The 23,392-nt window shown below is 50.8% G+C and overlaps 2 protein-coding genes across 6 annotated transcripts in view; both read right to left on the reverse strand.

Annotated features, from left to right (window-relative positions):
- Positions 1-565: 565 nt before the first annotated feature.
- On the reverse strand, positions 566-12,213 carry LRIT2 (leucine rich repeat, Ig-like and transmembrane domains 2). Of its 3 annotated transcripts, XM_070057956.1 has the most exons (4): positions 11,721-12,213; positions 11,473-11,628; positions 5,148-5,750; positions 566-2,713 (listed from the first exon to the last, which is right to left on the reverse strand). In XM_070057956.1, exons 2-4 carry the CDS (start codon positions 11,570-11,572, stop codon positions 1,959-1,961), a joined length of 1,458 nt encoding a protein of 485 aa, XP_069914057.1. In that variant the 5' UTR covers positions 11,573-11,628; positions 11,721-12,213; the 3' UTR covers positions 566-1,958. The 3 variants fall into 3 exon arrangements, with proteins under 3 accessions (XP_069914057.1, XP_069914058.1, XP_069914056.1); XM_070057957.1 differs by having other exon boundaries at positions 5,148-5,929; positions 11,473-12,213; XM_070057955.1 differs by lacking the exons at positions 11,473-11,628; positions 11,721-12,213 and adding an exon at positions 6,222-8,000 and having other exon boundaries at positions 5,148-5,929.
- Positions 12,214-12,358: 145 nt separating this feature from the next.
- LRIT1 (leucine rich repeat, Ig-like and transmembrane domains 1) overlaps positions 12,359-23,392 on the reverse strand; it is a 105,094-nt gene continuing 94,060 nt past the window's right edge. For all 3 annotated transcript variants that reach the window (XM_070057954.1, XM_070057953.1, XM_070057952.1), the window contains exons 2-4: positions 19,306-19,772; positions 15,731-16,036; positions 12,359-14,314 (exon numbers count right to left, since the gene is read on the reverse strand). In XM_070057954.1, the coding sequence (XP_069914055.1) occupies positions 13,353-14,314; positions 15,731-16,036; positions 19,306-19,747 (1,710 nt within the window). In that variant the 5' untranslated portion in view covers positions 19,748-19,772 and the 3' untranslated portion in view covers positions 12,359-13,352. The remainder of the gene's footprint in view (positions 14,315-15,730; positions 16,037-19,305; positions 19,773-23,392) is intronic.

Raw genomic sequence — 23,392 nt, forward strand, 5'->3', positions numbered from 1 at the left:
CACCGCCTTGCGGTACCGGCACACCGGGTTCTAGTCCCCGTCGGGGCGCCGGATTCTGTTCCAGTTGCCCCTCTTCCAGGCCAGCTTTCTGTGGAGGATGGCCCAGGTACTTGGGCCCTGTACCCCATGGGAGACCAGGAGAAGCACCTGGCTCCTGCCATCGGATCTGCGCGGTGCACCGGCCACAGCGCACTGGCTGTGGCGGCCATTGGAGGGTGAACCAATGGCAAAGGAGGACCTTTCTCTCTGTCTCTCTCTCTCACTGTCCACTCTGCTGTCAAAAAAAAAAAAAAAAAAAAAAAAACACAAGTACTGGCTGTTTTTCCGCCGATCCAGCTCCCTTCCAATGCACCTTGGAAGGCAGCAGATGATGGCTCAAGTTCTTGGGTCCTTACCACTCACACAGGAGACCTGGAGGGAGTTCTACGTTCCTGGCTTTGGCCTGACTCAGCCATGGCTCTTGTAAGCCAGTGGATGGAAGACTCCTCTCTGTGCTCTCTGTGTCTATGTATCATCTATATCTACCATCAAGCTCTAGCTCTTTGTTCTTCAAATTAAATCAAAATAAGTTTTTAAAAATTTTAATGATAGATTCATCTGATTTTCTGTCAATTCTTTTCCTTCTGGGAATAGCCCCTTGCGACTCTGCCTTCCAGAAGCCCCCAGTGCCTGAGCCCTTGGGCTGCGACTCATCCCTTGTTCTTGGTGCTGATGGCACCAAGCTGCTCACAGGGGCAACACCCACAGGAAGAGACTCACAGCACCCACCACTCTCCTCATCCCACTGGGTAACTCTTGGGAGCATCACACTTAAGTGGCCTCAGATTTGTACTCTGAACAAAAGGGACAGCTGCACAATCAGTGGGATTGGAACTTCTTTGAGTGGTTCCTCACCACCTACCACATGGGTGATGCTGGGCAAATTGCTGGAACTTTCCAGGCTTCAGTTACTTCACCTATAGAAAGGGGTAGAATTCCACCTTCCCGTACAAGATAATAGATATAAAACATTATGCATAAATGTTAGGGGTAGGGGCCGGTGCTATGGCACAGCAGGTTAAAGCCCTAGCCTGCAGTGTCAGCATCTCATATGAGTGCCTATTCGAATCCCGGCTGCTCTGCTTCTGATCCAGCTCCCTACTAATGCGCCTGGGAAAGCAGTAGAAGATGGCCCAAGACCTTGGGCCTCTCCATCCATATGGGAGATCTGGAAAAAGCTCCTGGCTTCGGACCAGCTGAGTTCCAGCTGCTGCAACCATTTAGGGAATGAACCAGCGGACAGAAGACTCTATCTGACTCTACTCTTCTCTGTAACTATTTCAAATAAATAAAATAAATATTTTTAAAATATTAGGGATGAACATGTAAGTATTAGAGGGCTATGTTTATGCAAAGAGTAGCACCTATTCATTTCTAGCCATTGTGTATAACAAAACAACTAATTTAAAGGTTTGTTTGTTTGAAAGGCAGAATGACACAGAGAAAGAGAGTGAGATCTTCCATTCCACCAGTTAACTCCCCAAATGACCACATCAGCATGGCTGGGCCAGGCCAAAGCCGGAATCTTGGAACTCTTATCTAGATCGTCCACTGGCTAGCATGGGTTCAAGTACTTGAGCATCTTCTGCCACTCTCTCCCTACACATTGGCAGGGAGCTGGCTGGGAAGCAGAGCTGCCCGGACTCAAACAAATGCTCATAGGGGATGCTGGCATTTCAAGTAGCAACTTAACCAGCTGTGCCACAACACCAGCCCTAAAGGGTTTGTTTTAACAGGACACGGTGCCACTGGCTTTGCTCCATGAAGATAAAGATTGCATTCCCCTTTCTCTGTTAAACCCCTGTGTCGAGTTCAGTGCCTGGAACACAGTAGATGCTCAATAAACAGTTGAGCTGCCGGGGATTGTTGGTTTCTAGGGCCAGAGGCTTACACCATTTCTACCCCACAGCCTGGGTTATTTAGCTGCTGTCTCCTTCTTTTCTCTCCTCATCCACCTCAGTGTCTCTGTGGCCCTCAGGGTCCTCGCAGATGACTGAATGATCTTGGAAGGAGCTGTCCCTGCACTGTGGGGCTGCAGGGGGGCACCTGGGGACTTTCCTGTGGTGAGGACAGCAGTACAGGCCCCACTCCCGGCAGCTGCACAAGCCCTGGGCTGCCCAGGCATAGATGCCCACAGGCACCGCCAGCAACACAACACACAGGACCACTGTGATGTGCAGGAGGCGCTCGCGACCCTCCAGCCCGCCGCTGTCTCTGCCCGTGACAAAGACCACACACTGGCCCTGGTGTGGGGGCTGGCTGCCCAGGCTGATGCATGCCTCGTACTTTGTGCCGGGGAGGAGGTCTTCCACGGCATACGTGTTGATTCCAGGGCCAATGTGGACGACCTCCTTCCAGAGAGCTTCATCCGACACGATGTAGAGGGTGAACCACTCCTCCTCAGAGCTGTCAGCCACCGCAAGCCATTGCAGCAGGATTCCGTGCACTGTCTGCTTGAGGACCCGCAGGTCCACGTAGGCATTGCCCTCCGAGGGGCTAGAAGGAGAGAGGGGTGCAGGCAGGGCCTGGGCAGGCAGGACCTGGAGGGAGATGACGAGGGTGCTCCTGCCCATGGAGTTGGAGGCCAGGCAGGTGTAGTTGCCGCTGTCTACAAGGTGGGCAGCAGGGATGGTCAGCTCCGACAGAGCAGCATCTTCTGCAGGAGAAGTCACCACTGGAGGAAAGAGCAAAACAGTTACCAGCCGGCAGGAGAGTACCCAGCAATGCCAGGTGTTTGTAATCGCTAATTGAGCACATACGTAATGCCAGGTGTCTGCCTCCCAGTGGGTTCTCAACTCACACACGTGGGAGGTTGAGGATCGAAGCAACCATCCAACTTGCCCTTAGTGAGAATTGCTCAGAGGCAGGAAGTGATCTGGAACCCAGTTGGACCTCTGGAGACCAGACTTTCAGCTTGAGTAGCTGCTCCCACCAAACTATCTTGGCCTTGCTGAGCCTAATGCTATAGTCTTCTAACGTCTCACAACTTTATTTCTTTTTTTTTTTTTTTTTTTTTTTTGGCAGGCAGAGTGGACAGTGAGAGACAGAGACAGAGAGAGAAAGGTCTTCCTTTGCCGTTGGATCACCCTCCAATGGCCGCCGCTGCAGCCGGCGCACCGCGCTGATCCGATGGCAGGAGCCAGGAGCCAGGTGCTTTTCCTGGTCTCCCATGGGGTTCAGGGCCCAAGCACCTGGGCCATCCTCCACTGCACTCCCTGGCCATAGCAGAGAGCTGGCCTGGAAGAGGGGCAACCGGGATAGAATCCGGCGCCCCGACCGGGACTAGAACCCGGTGTGCCGGCGCCGCAAGGTGGAGGATTAGCCTATTGAGCCACGGCGCCGGCCCTCACAACTTTATTTCAAGAGTAAAGTCCTACTTCCCAGATATGCAGTGCCTCAGAGCCAAGTGCCCAGGCTCCTATTCCTTGCTCAATTTGAGGCAATCTTTAAAAAGTTCATGAAAAACACATATTAAGAAAAAACTCTGCATGGGTTTAAAAATAAAAAATGCTTGCACCCAAATAAATGTATTGCCTAATTCCATTTGCCACAAACCTTTTGAAGAACCTTTGTATACTGGTCCTAGGCAAGTTGCTTAAATTCTCTTGGCATTAATCTGCTCATCAACAAAATGGGATAACAGTCTTTACCCATAAGCTTGACAGTAAGTTTTCCGTAAGCTTTAGCTGCTGTTACTACTTGGAGTGTGTGTGTGTGTGTGGGGGGGTGTATGGATAGCTGTAACACATCAGCAAAGACAGACAATTTCTGGATGGTGTTCAAAGACACTATGACAATAACCCTGCATTTCTCCTTTTTTGGCATTTAATTTCAAGTCAACAAAATGTGAGCAAAATGAAGAGGAAGAGTGAAAAATGTGGTTAATTGAGTATTCTTTTAACCATGTACAACAACTACTTAGGCAACCAGCTACAGTTCTCACATTTTAGGCAGATGTGTTCTGGATGGGGCACAGAAAAAGCTATAGGAATCCACAAAGGTCTTGCATCTCGGGATACCCTGGGGAGGCCATCCCTGGCTTTGTGACGTGCCCACCCTACAGGTGTCTTTGAAGTTGATTCCAGTTGAGCGATGAAAGCAGAGCACAGAGCTCCAGGGAAGGAGAGGAAGGTTTGAGTCTCAAGCCTGAGGCCCGTGGAGTTCACCTCCCCTCCCCAGGCCTCCCCCAGCATTACAACTCTGGGCCAGTAATGTCAAAATGCAGTCAGTATCTAGTACTCCCCAACCTTGCCTGCTGGTAAGAATTAGCAGGGACAGGGAGGGGACACTCACTGAAATATGTATTCTCAGTTCCTACCCTGGACCCATGGAGTTCAAATCTCCAAGAAAGAGGCTTAGAAATCTCATTTCAAGTAGGCACCTCAATTTATACCTGGGAAATTTTAGGAAATAAGTGATGATAATCTCTAAAATCCATCCTAATCAGAAATTCTAAAATATGTAGTATATTGCTTTGAAAACACTCAAAAAACTTGTTCACATACGAATCTATAATATTTATAAAACATGTTAAATCAGCCTAGTATATGTATTTATTTGTGTATATATACATACATTCTAGAGAGATCTCTATGCATTAAAATAATGCTGATATGAGCAGGCATCTGATGCAGTAGTTAAGACACCTCTTGAAAAGCCTACATCTCATATCGGAGAGCCTGGGTTCAAGTTCCAGCTCTGTTCCTGATTCTAGCTTCCTTGCTAACACACATCCTTGGGGGCAGCAGGTAATTAAATAGTTGGGTCTCTACCACCAATGTGGGAAATCTAGATTGAGTTCTAAGCTTTAGATTTTAGCCTAGCCCAACCCTGGCTACTGAAGGTATTTGGGGAGTGAGCCAATGGGAGCACACACACACTCTCTCTCTTTTTCTCTGTGTCTTTGGAAAAAAAAATAAAATAATGCTGACAATGGAACACTATCCTAGAATCTTACATGTTGCAATGAGATTAATGTAGGCATAACTCAGTCTCACCTGCACTGTGCTTCATGATTGAGCCATCTTAGAGCTTCTCTAATGAGGGTGAGGTTGCTATAGACCTGTCCATTACCCTCTAGATAATCTGAGATGGTGCATGTCACTTACCATCAAATTCTCTCCACATGCTCAGAGGGTAAGTCCATGCAATGGTGGGTGAGGGCCGGGCCTGCGCCAAGCATCTCAGGGTCACATTCTGTCCCACCTGGATGGTGACTTTGACTCTAGAAGTTGAGATCCGTGGCTTCATGCAAGCACTGAGCTCAATTTCATGAAAAAGCTGTCCTGCCTTGGAGAGAGGGCCCTGGCATATCATGTATGAATTCACCAGGATGAATGGGAGGCTAATAGACCTGAAGAACTGGACAAGTCCCCTAAGGCGACAGTCACAAATCCAGGGGTTGTCATGCAGTGCCAGTACCATGCTGGAGAGAACCTCGCCCGTGCACCCAGGCTGTCGGCATTTCTGGTAGGCTGGCCAGTTCAAGAAGACACTCTTGGATACCACTGTAAGCCTATTGGAGGATAGGTCAAGATAGGTCAGGTTGACCAAGAACTGAAAGGCTAGCTCAGGGAGTACATCAATCCTGTTGTGTTTGAGATCCAGGACACGCAGGAGAGGGGTGGCACGGAACACTGTCCATGGTACTGACCGGAGCTTGTTCCCCTCCAGTCTCAGCTCCCTCAGTTGTGGCAGGTGCTCCAGGGCTCCTAGGTGGATCACAGTGACATTGTTAAAGTTGAGCCAAAGGTACTCCAAGGTGCTCATGTTAATGAAAGACCCTCGGGGCAATTCAAATAAGGGGGAGTTTTCAATTCTCACTCGCTTGAACTCTTCAGGAAGGTTCCCTGGGAGCTCACTCAAAGAGACAGAGATGCACTGCAGAGTCCTGTACAAGAAACCAAAAAAGCTTTCAGAAGAACATCAAGGAGCTGAGAAGCGGATCCGGCTGTTCCTGGCATTAGACATGCAAATGAGATGAAAAAATATTCACTTGAGATAAAAGGGTCAGGCCCTTTTTGATAAAAATGAACAGTTTACTAAAATCCAGCAATGACTGGAAGGGCCCTCATAGGTACTTTGCTGATTTCCCACCAATTCTAGGCCTGCTTCCACTCTACATCATCCCCAAGGAATTCCCAGCCCCTTTAACCCTCTGGCATCTTGCCCACACAGCGCACCTGCCAAAACTCTCCTCTGAGCAGGTGCATCCTCGCAGACAGAAAGGCTGGGCTGCTTGTATATCCAACAAGACAAGAACCAGCAGAAAGTCACGAAACACTGAGGCCATATTTCTCCATAAGAAACTACCTTGTGTGTTTTGAGTAAGTTTAGCCCCAGCTTCTGAGTAGCGAATCCTATTATGAATAATCCCTGGGGATGTAGGTCAGCACAGCTGTGGCAAAGCCCTGGGAGGCTCTGAGGATTGTGATGGCCCAGATCACAAGCTCAAAAGAAATGCATGCAGAGGGAGCTATGTCTCCTAAGTAAGACTACAAAATTCACCCTTCGTCTGATTCTTTTCTAAAAGATTTATTTATTTGTCTAAAAGGAAGAATGAGAGAACGAGAGAGAGAGAGAGAGAAAGGAGGGAGAGACAAAAAACGATCTTCCATCTGCTAGATCACTCCTCCAAAGGGCTGCAACGGCCATGTCTGGCCCAAGCTGAGGCAGGAGCTGGGAACTGCATTATAGTTTCCCACATGGGTGGCAGGGGCTCAAATATTTTGATCATCTTCCACTACCTTCCCAGATGCAATGGCAGAAAGATGGACTGGAAGCAGAGTAGCCAGGGCTTGAACCAGCACCCTGATGTGGGATGCCAGTGTTGAAAGCAGTGGCTTCGCCTGCTGTAGCACAATGCCAGCCACTTTTTCTGGTTCATGAGTCAGGAAAGCAAGCTCTAAGTCAGATGTCCAGTTGCACCCTGGTTCTCAGTCTCTTATAAAGAAGTCAGAGAAATAACCAAGTAATGCTATACTGAACACCACAGTACAGAATACTTGTCCAGAGTCCACCTGATACGTCATCATGCACAACTGGCTCCTGGCACCTGCATTTCCAGTCATCTTCTCAAAGCGAAAGCAGATGATGACTCACAATTAACTCTGTGACCATTGCTATCACTTGTTCTTCCCCAACACCTCACATGGTATAGCTCTGCTTCTTCTGCATCAAGACAGCTGCACCTGCAGCTTGGATGACCAGAGTCAGAGAGGCCTATGGAGCAGTTTCAAATACAGATGGCATTTTCTGATGAAACCAGAGCTTTTTTCTTTGCTTGGATTTTTCCTGAATGCTGTGTATTTCACACCACAAAAAGGAAAGACATGCATACAAAAGATACGTGTGATGCTGGATACTTGCTCTGAGCCACATACTTGCTAAGCACAAGGAATGCAGGGGTGAGCGAAACTGATACAGACCCTGCTTCTTCTTTCTTGCTTATGCTCCCAAATCTTGATAGCTTAGGGTTGTCATTTAACTTCTGTGAGCCTCAGTTTCTATTCACATCCATTTGAAATACAGAGCAAGAGAGAGATCTTCAACCCTCTGGTTCATTCCCGAAATGCCCACAATAGCCAGGGTCAGGCTAGGTTGAAGCTACAAGCCTGGAATTCCATTTGGGTCTCTCCTGTTGATGTCAGGGGGCCCAAGCACTTGAGCTATCACCTGCTGCCTCCCAGCATGCATCAGCAGAAAGCTGGATCAGAAGCTGAGGTGGTGGAACTCAGTCTGGCACCCCAATAAGGGAGATGAGTGTCCCACGTGGCAGCTTAAACCACTGCACCACAATGCCCACCTGGTGAGCCTGTTTCTCCTTCACAAAGTGAGGATATTAATAAAACTTCACAGTGTTTCTCAGAAAGTTTAAGATGACATAAAATAAGAACACCCAGCATACAGTAGAAGCCTAAGAATTCACCTCCCATGCCAACAGATTCTTCAAGACCAGAAACACCTCCTTCCCCATTAACTGGGGGCACTTCCAAATGAATATTGAAATTCATGGGTTCCTGAAGCTCATGATATACATTATACTCTACAAAGGGCCTCAGTGAATAAAATCCGCTTAGTAGCCAACCAGTGAGGGGGGAAGTGGGTCACCAACTAAGCTGATTACCCACCAGGCTTTCCACCCTCTCCAGATCTGTTTGCTCGAGTTCCCCTACAATCTGGGTAGATCTTTGGAGTTCCTATGGAGGTAAACCCACAAAACAAGAATTCTGTGAGCACACAGATTGTGGCAGCAAGAAGTAGGCACTAGCCATGCCCTTTCCAAGGCAGGCCACATCCAGTGCCTGAGGGTGGGGAGGGCAACAGGGCCTGGCCAGTCTGGCCTGATGGGAACAACTCTGATGAGCACTCTTTATTCCAGGGTCTTCTGCCAAGTTTGCCACGTTGTCAGGCTTGCTCCATGGAATTATTGTGTTCTACCTGCAGATATCACTAAGCACTGTGAATTCCTTTCCTTCCCCTTCCCCCAAAATACAAACACTTACAGAGGCTTTCTCCCCTACAATTTCTCTCTGTCCATCCCATGCCAACTTTTTCAAATGAATCCAGTTCTCAACTTTCCAGAGGCTCATGATGAACAACAACTCAGGGGATGGCATTGTGGCATAGCAGGTAAAGCTGCCGCCTGCAATGCCAGCATCCCACACGGGCGCCAGTTCAAGTCTCAGCTGTTCCACTTCAATCCAGCTCCCTGATAATGCCTTAGGAAAACAACAGAGGATGATTCAAGTGCTTGGGTCCCTGTGTGCCCACGTGGAAGATCTTGAAGAAGCTCTTGGCTCCTGGCTTTGGCCTGGCCCAGCCTCCAACCATTGCAGCCATCTAGGGAGTGAACCAATGGATGGAAGATATCTGTCCCTCTCTCTCTCTCCCTCTCTCTCTCTCAGCCTAAATTTCTAATAAATATATAAATCTTAAAAAAAAAGAACAACTACTGGCTATCTCTGGACCTCTTCTTTTCTCTTGTCTCCCATCCTCTGATTTCCTTATGTGGCACAAGGGCATACAGGGTACCTAGGCTGGGGCTTAAGGCAGGAAATTAGCATAATTAAGGTTAGCTTGAGTCATGTCATTTCACTTAGTTAACCTGAGGTTAAGGGCTAAACCCAAGAACTCTAACAACCAGGGGTATCTGTGTGTGTGTGTGTGTGTGTGTGTGTGAGAGAGAGAGAGAGAGAGAGAAAGAGAGACAAAGACAGAGAGAGACAAAGAGAGAGACAGAGAGGGAGAATATTGTCCCCTTTTCTCCTCTGCAGGATGCTTTTACAAACTTGGCCCTTAGAGTTCTTGGTAGAGACAGAGCCATGGGAGATGAGGTACTCTGTGCTTTTGAAATAGTTTGGTGTGAGTGGTTGCTGGAGGCAGCTCCCCCGTTTGTCTTACTACAACTCTAATAAGAAAGAATTCTGTCTATACAATTGGAAAATACCACTCCCTTCCCCAGTCTTAGCAGAACTTCAGCATAAAGGCCGGCGCCACGGCTCACTAGGCTAATCCTCCGCCTAGCGGCGCCGGCACACCGGGTTCTAGTCCCGGTCAGGGCGCCGGATTCTGTCCCGGTTGCCCCTCTTCCAGGCCAGCCCTCTGCTGTGGCCAGGGAGTGCAGTGGAGGATGGACCAGGTGCTTGGGCCCTGCACCCCATGGGAGACCAGGAAAAGCACCTGGCTCCTGGCTCCTGCCATCGGATCAGCGCGGTGCGCCGGCCGCAGCGCGCCGGCCGCGGCGGCCATTGGAGGGTGAACCAACGGCAAAGGAAGACCTTTCTCTCTGTCTCTCTCTCTCACTGTCCACTCTGCCTGTCAAAAAAAAAAAAAAAAAAAAAAAAAAAAGAACTTCAGCATAACTCAGGGAGAGAACTGGGCAATTCATTAAGGAGCAGACACACTACCCTCCCTTTCACTCATGCTCCGGCCTCTTCTCACCCCTCCATGTGCTACCACCCACATCTGAGATGGGCCCTGGGCTCCCACACCCTGCAGGCACCTGTGGGAAACACACAGAAGACAGCACTTCCAAGCCCCCTTAAAATTGTCAGGCCCCTCACTCCTGCCCAGCTAAAGAAAGGTGATGTGGAAATGACCTTAGAAAAGTCCCGACATGATCCTCCAGTTTCTCTTTTTCCTGCTTGCACCAACTGTTGACACTCCAGAGGGTGCAGCCCTCATTAGCCTGGGTCCCTGAGCAGGTGAGTAAGGACCCTCCCTCCCTCCATATCTCCCACCAACTCAAGTAGATTCTAAGAGCAGAGATGCACTTTTTCGTGTTAAGCCACTGAAACTTAAAGCATAAGCCTAACCTATTCTGACCACAAGACTCTTGCAACTAAATAAAACAAGCCCAAGTGCTTGTCAGTTGATTGCTGTCTTTCTAGACAATACAATGGATAAAGTAAAAATTTCCAGCTCTTGTCCACTGAACAAGGGGCCCTTGGAGCCATTTGACTGCTAGCCTACATCCACTTTCCAGGACACAATTTCTGCTCTGTGCCTTTTTGCACTTAGACAAGCAACTGCAGGTAACTGATCTACCCTCCACCTCGACAACAGGAATACAACCATGTCATAGTCAGAAAAAGACTTGATGAAGTCATGATTCTAACCAACCTCAAGGGTGGTATGCTGTGGGACCAGCATACCATCATGGTCCAGGCTGCTTCAGCTCAGGAACACCAGAAATCCTATCGCCCTGCCACTCAGAGGGCAGTTGATTTTCAGGGACTGACTCGCACTAATCAAATTCATAGACTAACAGACTAATGTATAAACCAGTCACTAGTTCATTTTATGCCAGGAGATTTTGTTTTTCCTGGTAACTGAAATACTCGTGATACAATCCAGAATAATTATTCCCTCAAGAGCAATCCAGGGAAGACAGAACACATAAAGGATGCTGGAGAGATGGGTATTGGGAGGGTGACCATCTTGGAGGCCTTTCCAGCAAGACTGTGACGGTAATAAATCATCAGAAAGTTTGAGTTTCCTCTCACCCCTCTCTCTAGCTCAGTTAACATGGAACAAATTCAAACAAAGTCTTGCTTTCACATTCCTTAATTTTTTCAAAGTTCAATAAAACAGGCTGCATATTAGTTATCTTAAGACCAGTAATGATTCAATACTATTTGACTCCCAAGATAGAGCAGAAGTGCCTTTACAAACCTAAGATAAGGGGTTGGCAAACCACATCCCATGGGCCCACTCCATACTGTCACCTGTTTTTGTAAATAACATTTTGCTGGACCGTAGCCATGTACATTAGTTTAACATATTGTTTATGGTTACTTTTGTATTCCATGAGCAGAGTTGAGTTACAGCAACAGAGCCTAAAATATTTGCCATGTGGCTTTCATTATAGGAAAATTTTCTGACTCCTTATGTAGACAACATCCTCATAAATGTCCAAATAATTTCTCTTACCCTTGGCAATGGCCCACAAGTTATAGTCTGATGCACCTTCCAGGTGATGCTGGATTCCAAGGTATGGAAGCTCCAAGTTCACATGTGTAGGTGTTCTCATGGTTCTGGTCCCAGTGGCTCAAAAATAATCCATGTCCATAGTGAACCTGCTGTGGGCTGCATTTCAGAGATCAATATTGAACACAGACCCTGAGTCCAGCCAGAAAGTTGTCCAAGATCTGGATTCCAAAAAGTAGCCCAACACTCACCTGCATAAATTCTTCAACTCTTTGGTCCTCAATTTCACATCTGTAAAATCAAATAGCCCAGCCTCCACTGTAGAGTGACAAATACAACAGCTGTGAGAAAACTAGGGGAAGTACATTGCCATGATTTTCGTAAATGTGAGATGTGACATGGAATATACTAACTTTAGAAATCACAGAATCACACTGGTTTACTTCCCGTTAACAGTCAACATGATATGGAGGCTCCTGACTGACACTAGTAAAATAATTCTCTTGTGTGTCAGAATGTCCACAGTTGTTACCCATACGGACTTGGAACCAGGTACCCTGGATGCTACTCTCACCTGTGCTCAGCCCAGCAGACACAGAACAAACAGAGCCTTCCTCTGAGAATGTTCCTTTTCTCCTATGCAACACCTCAGTGGATTCCCAGCCTTAACAAGACTGCACAGGATCCGCCTTGGAGGTGGCTCACCTAGTGACCTTGCAGGCTCTAAGATCAAAGTGGGCTTCAGTAACAATCACAAAGGCTGCTCCACAGGCAGGGGTGAGCCATGTGCCAGACATCACTGTGTGTGACAAGGCCCCACCCATCCACCACCAAAGGTCTCTCAGATCCCTCCAGCCTGACATTCGGAGAGCAAATGAACAGTGGTCCCTTGGGCATCACCCAAATCTCTAGACTTTATTGAAAAATCAAATGATTATCTCTAGCTAGAGTAGTCTCCAGAGAACAGAAGTTAGAATTCAATGAGGGCACAGTGTGTATATGTGTATGTATGTGTGAGTGTGATTACAAATACAACAAATGCATAGCCAGGCTTGTGTGGGAGCGCCTGCGAACTAGTATTCATGTAATATAAAGGCAGTAGAGGAGTGTGGTGGGACTATAAACAGTGAAGCCCAATTGCCTGGTCCAAATTCCGGAGCTGCCATCCTTGGCTGTATACTGTGGGCAATGGAGTTGATTCGATCCCAGTCCAGCAAATATTTCCTGTTCCACCTTCACCTCCATGGGAGAAGTGTCCTTCCTTGCCGCAGTAAAGCTGGGTTTGGCCATGAGACTTGCTTTGGCAGAGACAACATGGGCAGAAGTGACAGTGTGTCAATTCTGAACCAAGAACTTAAGAAGCATTGCATGATTGTGCTCATCCCCTCTGATGGCATCAGACCTCAGCACACAGAAGTCTGCCCCAGGTAGCCACTGCTACCCTCCAGCCTGGGGCCCACATGACAGACACAGAGCAGGGCCTCCCCAGTCATCTATCAGTCCTGCGAGTGTGGACAGTGTTCTATGCTGTAGACCACAGAGAGTTTGTATTTATTTGTTACACAGCAAAAACCGATAGATGCAGGCAAGGTACTTAACCTCCCTGGTTTTTTTCTCCAGGAGATGGGGAGAAGGGTGGAGCCTGCTGCAAATAGTTGTTATGAGAATTAAACAAGCGTATGCATACAAAGCACTTAGGACACTGGCTGGCACATCTTTAAGCGCTTCATCCGTGTTAGCTGTTGCTGCTACTGCTGTTGTTTTGAGAGTATGAGCAAGCAGACCCGAGCGGGGTGAGCACACACTCGGGTGTCACTGGGAGCACGTGAGGATCGAGAAGGGAGAATGGACATGGCAGGTGTGGGAGCAGGAGGGCCACTCCCTCAGCAGAAGTACTCATTGAGCCGTCGGCCCCCTCGGGTCCCCAAGGCCTGAGAGTCCAGGCTGGATCGGGCAGACAGGAGCCTGTCGGCTTCGCTAAGGCTGTTCCGGGACAGCTCCTCGGAGCCGTCGTCGCTGTGGCCCAGCCTCTCCAGGTTGACGTAGGCGCCCGTGGCCTCGGTGGAGCGCGCAGAGCGGCACTTGCGGCAGCGCCTGCGGAGCGCTCCGCAGCAGACGAGTAGTGTGGGAGGCAGCGCGATGATGGCGGCCACGCTGATCACCACCACGTTGATGAGCCGCTGGGTGCCCTCGGCGTCCACCACCTCCTCGGTGGAGAAGATGACGCACTCCTCCTTCCGGGGCAGCAGGCCCCGCGCGCACACGCAGGCTACGTATTTGGTCTTGGGCGCCAGGCCCTCAATGGTGACGCTAGTCTTCCCTGGCGGCACCATCACCCGCCGCATGTTGCGCTGCCCAAAGACGGCGTAGAGGACATTTAGGGCCGTGGTGTTCCCAGCCTGGGGGCCCTTCCACACCAAGGACGCGCTGTGGTAGGTGTCCCCCACCACCTTGAGAGACCTCACCGTCTGGGATCCCACTTGCCCCTCCGAGAGCTCTCCCGGGGCCCCCAGGTGGAGGTGCTGGAGCCCGAGCTCCTCCTTCACGCCTGGCTCTGTGGCGGCCAGGCCAGCAGACTCAGCAAGGTGGGGCACGTGCCTGGCCACCAGCTTGTTGTTGTAGGCAGCGGCTTCGGGCCCCTCGCCCATCCGTGCCCACAGAGCACCAGGGCTCCCTCTGGGTGCTGCGGGAGTCTGTGGCTCTGTGACCAGCAGGGAGATGAGGGTCTCCGTGGCTCCCAGAAAGTTCTTGGCCTGGCAGATGTAGTCTCCCGAGTCCGAGTGGGACACTTCAGGCAGGCCCAGCAGAGTCCAGCTCGTGCCGTCGCCAGAGAACTCCTGGTGCACTAGGGGGAGAAGAGGCCACGGGCAAAAGAGAATGAGTGGGCCCATCTGCCCCAAGCTCCCCTCCAGGGCCAAGTCTACAGGCCCTGGGCTGCACACGCTCCCCTGAAGATCCTGGCATGTTGAGAAAGCACTGGCAGTCACCTGACTTTTCTCAGATCAGCCAAGGGGATAGAGATGACCTAGGCTCAGCCTTGGGAAGCCCCTGAGGGCCCCCTGTTGAAGAAGTACCTAAGAATGATGAGCTGTCCAAACTGTTCATCAGAGCTCTGGATGTTTTCCGAGGCAGTCCACACCATGCGCCCTCCCACCAGAGGAAGTAGGCAGGTGCATGGTGGGTAAGAGGGTCTGTCGTGGGGGGGAGTGCCCAGAGGCAGTGCTGGAAGTGCAAGGCCCATCTTTGCCTTCCCACTTTGCATTGTGGAGCTCATGGTACCATTCTGTCTGCCAATTGGTTTCAGACCCCCATCCCACAGCAGAGGTGAGCCACCCCTGCCCATGCGGCCTCGCAAAAACAGGACACATCAGAGGCTGTTAAAGTGTGTGGGGGTCTCAGCTCCCCATCAGAGGCCAATCAAGTAGCCTTTCAGGGCCTCAGTTTGCTTGTATGTGAAGTAAGATTGATAATCAGGTTGCCCTTTGAAGTCCAGCACCATCAGGCACATAATTCAAAACCATGCACGTGATTATGCACATAATTCATACACCCTCATGAGGAGTTCAGCAAATGGTAACTCCTCTCATTACTTACTCTTGGCGACATTGGCTTAGTACCTAAAACTGGGAAATTAACATTCAATATTAAATATAATCAGGGTTGGCATTGTGACATAATAGGTTGAGCCTCCACCTATAGCACCAGCATCCCATATGGGCGCCGGTTTGAGTCCCAGCTGCTCCACTTGCAATCCAGTTCCTTGCTCATGGCCTGGGAAGGCAGTGGAAGATGGCCTGAGTGCCTGGGCCCCTGCACCCGTGGGGAAGACCCAGAAGAAGCTCCTGGCTCCTGTTTCAGCCTGGCCTAGCCTTAGCCATTGCACCCATTTGGGGAGTAAAGCAGCAGATGGAAGACCTCTCTCTGTCTCTCCCTCTCTCTGTCTATAACTCTGCCTCTCAAATAAATATATCTTTTAAAAAATATTAAATATACTCAGCTTTTAGTGCTTCTCAGGGCGGGCCCTATGACTCTGACAGAGGGGCTAACAGGATGACACAGTGCAGGCCGAGAACCCTCTTCCTCTTCAAATCCACTGCTCCCATGCCTTGCCTGTATATAAATCCCACGCAGGTCCGCTCAGAAAGATGAAGTCCAGCCTTATTTAGACTACCTCCCTCTGACCCTGCCTGCTTCCCACTTCAGATGTAGACCCTCCCGCCGGTCTGGGGGCTCAGCACGGCAGCCCCTGGAGCTTGCATACCTGTGCCATTGAGTGGGCGTCCATTAGCTCTCTTCCAGCTCATCTCGGGGCCAGGGACACCCGTGGCCCCACAACGTAGAAAGACTGTGCTGCCCAAAGGGGACCTGATGCTGGCCACGCCTGGACGGAGCTCTGGTCCCTGGCACTTTCGCAGTTCCAGCTGGCTGAAGGCTACTCCAGCCAAGCTTCGCGGGCTAGCACACCGCAGCCTAGCCTCAATGAAGATCAGATTTGGGGCCCAGTCTTCCAGGAGTCCAACCAGGTCATAGAGTCGGCAGTCACACATCCAGGGGTTGTCCTGCAGCCCTGCAGGGGTGAGAGATGAGATAAGAGGTAAGCCCTAGATATTCAGATTCCCAGGCCCGGCTCTCCTTCCCCTTGGGGGTCAGCAGAGCAGGCCTCCAGGCCCACCCAGTTCCTTGTGTTAAAGCTGATTCTTCATCATGAGCGCTGGCATCACCTCCCTCTCAGGGTTGCTGTACGATAAAGCATTAGGCTCTAGGCAATCACTGCTGCCTAGGTAGAATTCCTTTGTGAAATGCAACGTGAAGGCCGTTTCGGCCCCCAGGGATTGTTGTTAAATTTGACGGTGAGTCTAAGAATCAAATCAGTAACATTTGATGTCTGCAGGCATCTATCTGATATGTTTGGAAATGGGAATGTATCCTCCACACACACACACACACCAGTGGCTGTTGCCTTGGTTAAATGCATTTAATGATACACCTGCAACCCAATGATCATTGATGCCCAGTTCTTTACTAGTGAGCTACCTGGCTTTCACCTGTTTCAAAAGGCTCCCAAAAGAATTAATGCAAAAGGCAAATTTAAACCATGGTGAAACTTTCACCCACTTGACTGGCACAAGTTAAACATTTTGGCTATTTCAACTGTTAGCTCTGCAAAGGAGTAGATCTCATCTATCCTGTTCACTGCCTTATTCCTAGCACCTAGATTAGAAAGCACTCAAAAATACTTGCAGAGGGGCCCGCACTGTGGCACAGCAGGCTAAGCCACCACTTGCAAAGCTGGCATTCCATATTGGAGTGTGGGTTCAAGTCCCAGCTGCTCCACTGCCAATCCAGCTCCCTGCTAATTGTGCCTGGAAAAGCAGCAGAAGATGGCCCAAGTGTTTGGGCTCCTGCCACCCATGTGGGAGACCAGGATGGTGTTTCTGGCTCCTGCCTGGTCTAGACCAAGCTGTCTGAGGAGTGAACCAGAGGATGGAAGATTCCTCCCCTACCCCTGCCTTTCAAGTAAATAAATTTTTTAAAAAATACCCACAAAGTGAACATATGAGTGAGTGGTTTCACATACCACTGGTGGGGACTGAGAATTGGTCCAGCCCTGTTAGAAAACATCTGATTTTTTTTTAAAGATTTATTTATTTATTTGAAAGTCAGAGTTACACACAGAGAGAAGGAGAGGCAGAGAGAGAGGTCTTCAATCCACTGGTTCACTCCCCAATTGGCCACAAGGGCCGGAGCTGTGCCAATCTGAAGCCAGGAGCCAGGAGCTTCCTCCAGGTCTTACCATGTGGGTGTAGGGGCCCAAGGACTTGGGGGGCCATCTTCTACTACTTTCCCAGGTCACAGCAAAGAGCTGGATTGGAAGTGGAGCAGCCGGGACTAGAACCGGCGCCCATATGGGATGCCGGCACTGCAGACGGCAGCTTTACCCACTATGCCGCAGTGCCGGCCCCAAAACCACCTGATTTTAAAATGACTAATATGGCCGGCGCCGCGGCTCACTAGGCTAATCCTCCACCTAGTGGCACCGGCACACCGGGTTCTAGTCCCGGTCGGGGCGCCGGATTCTGTCCCGGTTGCCCCTCTTCCAGGCCAGCCCTCTGCTGTGGCCAGGGAGTGCAGTGGAGGATGGACCAGGTGCTTGGGCCCTGCACCCCATGGGAGACCAGGAAAAGCACCTGGCTCCTGGCTCCTGCCATCGGATCAGCGCGGTGCGCCGGCCGCAGCGCGCCAGCCGCGCCGGCCATTGGAGGGTGAACCAACGGCAAAAGGAAGACCTTTCTCTCTGTCTCTCTCTCTCTCTCACTGTCCACTCTGCCTGTCAAAAAATAAATAAATTAATTAATTAATTAAATAAATAAAATGACTAATATGGCCGGCGCCACAGGCACCGGCACACCAGGTTCTACTCCTGGTCGGGGCGCCGGATTCTGTCCCGGTTGCCCCTCTTCCAGGACAGCTCTCTGCTGTGGCCAGGGAGTGCAGTGGAGGATGGCCCAAGTGCTTGGGCCCTGCACCCCATGGGAGACCAGGAGAAGCACCTGGCTCCTGCCTTCGGATCAGCACGGTGCGCCCGCCGCAGCGCGCCGGCCATGGCAGCCATTGGAGGGTGAACCAATGGCAAAGGAAGACCTTTCTCTCTGTCTCTCTCTCTCACTGTCCACTCTGCCTGTCAAAATAAAATAAAATAAAATAAAATGACTAATATGCACACTCCATGATCAAACAATTGCACTTTCAGTTCCTGTCCTGCTGAAACATTCAGACACACTCAGAAGGATGCGGTGCCAAGAATATGCTCTGTGGCATCCCAAGTGTTGGCAAAGTAATGGAACAATGTGAAGTCCACTGAAGGGAGAATAACTAAATAAACTACAGCACAGTATGTTGTAGAACACTGTGTAGCTGTTTAAAATGAACTTGAGTCATTTGTAGTAATTAAGAAATATCTCCAAGATACATCACTCGGGTGCAATGATGCTAATATATATAATGCAATAGAATGTTATGGCACACACACATATAACTTTCTGTCTGCATGTACTGTCTTCAACATTTTCTAATATTTTAAATGTTTAGATATCATTATGTATGACTTGCATAACTCAAATTCATTTTGCAGGGTGAGCTGTGCCTCACCGGTCAACCTCAGGGTCCAACAGGTAGCTGAAGCAAGAGAGGCCTCCTGGTTCCCCTGGTTAGCCAACAGGATGAGAGAAAAATGATGGAGGGGCTGGCTGCTGTACTGCGATAACTGGGTATTGGGAAGCTGAGCCAGGAGGGCCGCCTGCTGGTTGTGTGGCCCAGAAGGCCTCTAGCGTCTCACTCTCCCTATTGGTGACTGCTGCGCTCTGCCCTGGGGCCTGCTGCCCTTGTGGATCTCATTCAGTTCCCCAGATAAAGAATTGGGACAGGGCCGGCGCTGGGGCATAGCAGGTAAGGCCCACACCTGCAGTGCCAGCGTCCAGTATGAGTGCTGGATCGGGCCCCAGCTGTTCCTCTTCCGATCCAGCTCTCTGCTATGGCCTGGGGAAGCAATAGAAGATGGCCCAAGTCCTTGGGCCCCTGCACCCGTGTGGGAGACCTGGGAGAAGCTCCAGGCTCCTGGCTACGGATTGTCCCAGCTTCAGCCATTGAGGCCATCTGGGGAGTGAACCAGCGGATGGAAGTTCTCTCTCTCCCTCTCCCTTTTCTTCTCCTTCTCCCTCTCAAACGAATAAAAAATCTTTAAAAAAAATCTGGACTCAGAGACGCTTAGTAACTCGCCTAAGACCCCAAGACCCCCAAGACCCGCTGTGGTGGCTCCAGGCTCCATGCATCTCTTACCTAGGACCAGTCTGGCGCGATGGCTCGGCGGGAAGAGCTCTGCCTTCATGGGAACCCAGGTGAGAAGCAGCTCCTGTGGTAGCCTCATCAGCTGGTTGCTGGAGAGGTCGAGGAAGGTGAGGTTCCCCAGGAAGCGCGCGGCCTCAGGTGGCACGGTGGAGAGGCGATTGGCCTGCAGGTCCAGCAGTCGAAGCTCCGGGACATCCCTGAGCGCGGCCCAGGGGAAGGCGGCCAGGCGGTTCCCAGGCAGCCGTAGCTCACGCAGGCGCCGCAGGCCTCGGAGCATGAGGGCGCTGAGCTCGTTGAGGACGTTGTAGGGCAGCCACAGCTGCTCCAGGCGGCCCAGCGACCGGAAGGCTTCGCCAGGCACCCTGCGCAGGGCTGTGCGCTCCAGGCATAGTCTGCAGGTGTCCGGCGGGACCGACGCGGGGGGCAGAGTCATGTCGGGGTCGCTGCACACCACCGTCCTGCTCACAGAAATGGGCGCTCTTTGAGCAAGGGTTTTTGCCAGGTCAAGGATTCCACCCCAATCCCGGCCGCGGCCACCTTCCTCCCTGATGGCCCCAGGTCTGCGTGAACGCAGGACGCCAATCCCAGTGTCCAGACCATGCTGGGCTCTGGAGACGGGCGACCAGAACACGCAGCCTCGCATTTTCATGGTGGTGGTGCAGGGGGGCGGTGGCTCTTGCTTGCAGGATCCTAAGAGGGCCATTTGGTCCTCACTGGTCTGCAAGATTTCATGCGTGGACCGTGTCCCATTGCAGCCCACAGCACCTGCTGCAGTGCACTAAGACGGAGGGGTAGTGATTAGCCCTGCAGCCTGTTGCCTGGTTGCATTGCCTCTATGTGTGCAGAGCGTTCCTCTGTTCAATGGTATCACTATTTTTTGCAGTCATTTTGGCTTTTATCATTTTTTAAAAAGATTTATTTTATTTGGGGCCGGCGCTGTGGCTCACTTGGTTAATCCTCCACCTGCAGCACCAGAGTCCCATATGGGTATGGGGTTCTAGTCCCAGTTGCTCCTCTTCTGGTCCAGCTCTCTGCTGTGGCCCAGGAGGGCAGTGGAGGATGGCCAGGGTGTTTGGGCTCCTGCACCCGCATGGGAGACCGGGAGGAAGCACCTGGCTCCTGGCTTCAGATCAGTGCAGTGCCGGCTGTGGTGGCCATTTGGGGAATGAACCAGCGGAGGGAAGACCTTTCTCTCTCTCACTGTCTATAACTCTACCTGTTAAATAAAAAAATTATTTTATTTATTTGAAGGCAGTTACAGAGAGAGATCTTTCATCTGCTGGTTCACTCCCCAAATGACCAGTGTCTGGGGCTGGGTCAGGCCAAGCCTGGAGCCAGGAACTCCATCCGGGTCTCCCACATGGGTGCAGGGTCCCAAGGGCTTGGGCCATCTTCCAGTGCTTCCCCAGGCCATAGTAGAGAGCTGGATTGGAAGTGGAGCAGCTGGGACTCGGGCACCCATATTGGATGCTGGCATTGAAGGTGGCAATGTAGGTGGCTTAACCTATTACACCACAACACCAGCCCCTCATCTGTTTTTTTTTTTTTTTCTAAAAAACATGCCAAGGATGGAAGCTTCTCCTGACACAAAGGGACCATGAGATGATCAAGCTGTTTAAAGTCTGGGACTTGGCACCTCCACAGTTGGGTCCATACTTGCTGCTGTGCATCCTTTAGTATATTTGTAACCTCTCTTTTCTTCATGTCCCCATGATCACAGTCTCCAAGCTCATCATGCTGCCTTCTTGAATGACCCCAATACTATTATCACTGTCACAAAGTTTTGCGCATTGACATTGTGGGTGGAATGGGTCTGTCATTAGCCCCTTGCAATGCATCTTCTGCCCAAACAGTGGCTTTTTAAACCTTGTCCCTTTCGGCTCGAGTCTAAAGCTGTGGATGGAGAAACATCAAGAAGTGGTCCACACTCTCCAGGAGCCTGCCATCAGCGCTGAGTTTCAGTCCATGGAGGAGAGTAGCGCAGTCACATAAGGTCAGGTGGGGAGGGGACAGTTCCTGGAACTCCATCAGGAAGGCATCTGCATTCCCACGGAGGGAGGCTGTTGTCTCGCAGTACCGTGGTGTACTGCTGCTGTCGGGCTTTCCTGGTGAGCACACGCACTCCCCCAGCATCTGCCAGCTTCACTCCCTTACACCACTCCAACGCAGCTGGGCTGGGCTGGCTTCTTCTTGTAAAAGGTATTCACAGAAGGCACCCCTATCCCTCAGGTACACATGAGACTCCCTACTAAGTGAAAGAGAATCAGACTCACAGCTCCTGTCCTGATACAGCCTATAATCTAGTTAAGGAAGCAAGGCTTTAAAGGCAATGATACCTTCAGATATTAAATACAGATCTGGAGGTTGCCAGGAGAAAGATCTGGATGGAGGTGGGAGGAAGGGTCATTGGAAAAACATATTCTGGATGAGGAAGGAATTCAAGGAAACCAGTAAGAGCCCAACACAAGCCAACAGCACAACTCCTCGTGGGGCAAAATGGACACAGCATGGAGACACATCTGTTCAAGTGCCCAGATCAGGGCATCCCCAGCAAGCCCAATACCCACAGGGACACCCTCTGTGCTGGTAGGAGTGTGAAGCAAGGGCAGATTGCCCAGCTGCTCAGATATGAGCTTGGGACTCTGAGAGGCCATAGTGAGATGGGGTGAGCTAAGGCCTGACATGCAGGAGACAATGAAATTGCACGGTCTGCACCCCGGCCACCTCAGCCCCCCCCCCCACCCCGCTCCGCAGCCTTCATAGGACAATCCATGCAGATGTACTGGTGCACAAAAACCATGGGACTCTCAGGCAAGTGGAACCAATTTTAAGAGCTCTGAATTCAGAGGAGGAAATGGCCATTGACAATATTAGGATCCCTAGAAACTGCTCTTGGAATTTCATTTTCCATCCTAAACAATGCTGTCTGGAGTTTCTCCCTGGTCCCTGCCATGGCAGCATCCCCAAATGGGAAGAGTTCTGGAAATGCAGTTGGAATGCTGGGATCCAGGACCAATTCCACCAGTGAGGCTGTGTGACTTGGAGCTCCATCCTCTGCTGGGATTCAGGACCAGTGCCATCACTGACACTGTGTGACTTGGGGCTCCGTGCTGTGCTGGGATCCAGGACTAGTTCCACCGCTGATGTTGTGTGACTTGGAGCTCCATGGTCTGCTGGGATCCAGGACTAGTTCCATCACTGAGGCTGTGTGATTTTGAACTCTGTGCTTTGGGCTAGAAGAGGCTCTTTGTCCCTCTGATCACACTGTCCGTGGTCACCAGATATTCCCCAGACTGCTGAGGCATCAGCCTGGCTTCCTTCAGGGAGCAGATCCTTACTCTCCATGTGCATTGGAGCATCAGACACACAGGCAAAAATGGAAATCTTCCTGTTCCTTTCCTGGGGGCTCCTCCCCATCCTCTGCTTCTCCTCATCCCCAATCAACCCAACATCCTTGCCAGGAACCATGAAAGGGTGGCTCTGAGCAACACTGTTCCCCTCATCAGACACCACCGGCATCTGCCCAATGCCCATGTCAGACAAGCAAGAGAAGGGAGATGGAATTCCAGAAGGTTGGGAAGAGGACGGAAAAACCCTGAGCCAGGGCAGAGTTCTTGAGCAAGATAGGCAATGCAGACGTCATTAAAGGACAAGCCAGAGGAAAGACGATTTCAAGAGTGCTGAGGGGAAGAATGTGAGCCAAGGGGGAAGAGAGGGCAAAGGTCCCAGAACCACAGCATCCTTGGCAGGTGCAGGGGAAGGGGAGGAGGAGCAGAGGGGATCAGCTGCAGATGGGGGAAGTCGAGGCAAAGGCTGAGGATGGAGGACGCAATCTTGCAGTGGGATGGGCGCCTCTGGGGTTAAGGATGAGGCTCCTGAGGCTGGGCCAGAGTAGACCCGGAGAGGGAAGAGCATGAGGGGGCTGGGATCTCATCACAGGTGGAGTTGTAGAAAACACTGGGGATATGAAAGAAGAGGCTGGGGATGCAGGGAGGGCGGGTGGGGTGGAAGAGAGCAAGGAGAGGAAAGGGAAAAGGTAAGGGAGGAATCTTCCTGGGCCTTTCAGGAGGGGTGAGCA

This window comes from Oryctolagus cuniculus, chromosome 15, assembly GCF_964237555.1.
Source record: "Oryctolagus cuniculus chromosome 15, mOryCun1.1, whole genome shotgun sequence".
In the NCBI taxonomy this organism is placed as follows: Eukaryota; Metazoa; Chordata; class Mammalia; order Lagomorpha; family Leporidae; genus Oryctolagus; species Oryctolagus cuniculus.

Bases quoted from the DNA above. Each gene is read 5' to 3' on its own strand.
- LRIT2 (XM_070057955.1), bottom strand. From the start codon at position 6,331: ATGGCCTCAGTGTTTCGTGACTTTCTGCTGGTTCTTGTCTTGTTGGAT. The intron at 5,930-6,221 runs GTGCGCTGTGTG...TTTCTTGTACAG, and splicing joins TCAGAGGAGAGTTTTGGCAG to GACTCTGCAGTGCATCTCTG. The intron at 2,714-5,147 runs GTAAGTGACATG...TCTTTCCTCCAG, and splicing joins CATGTGGAGAGAATTTGATG to TGGTGACTTCTCCTGCAGAA.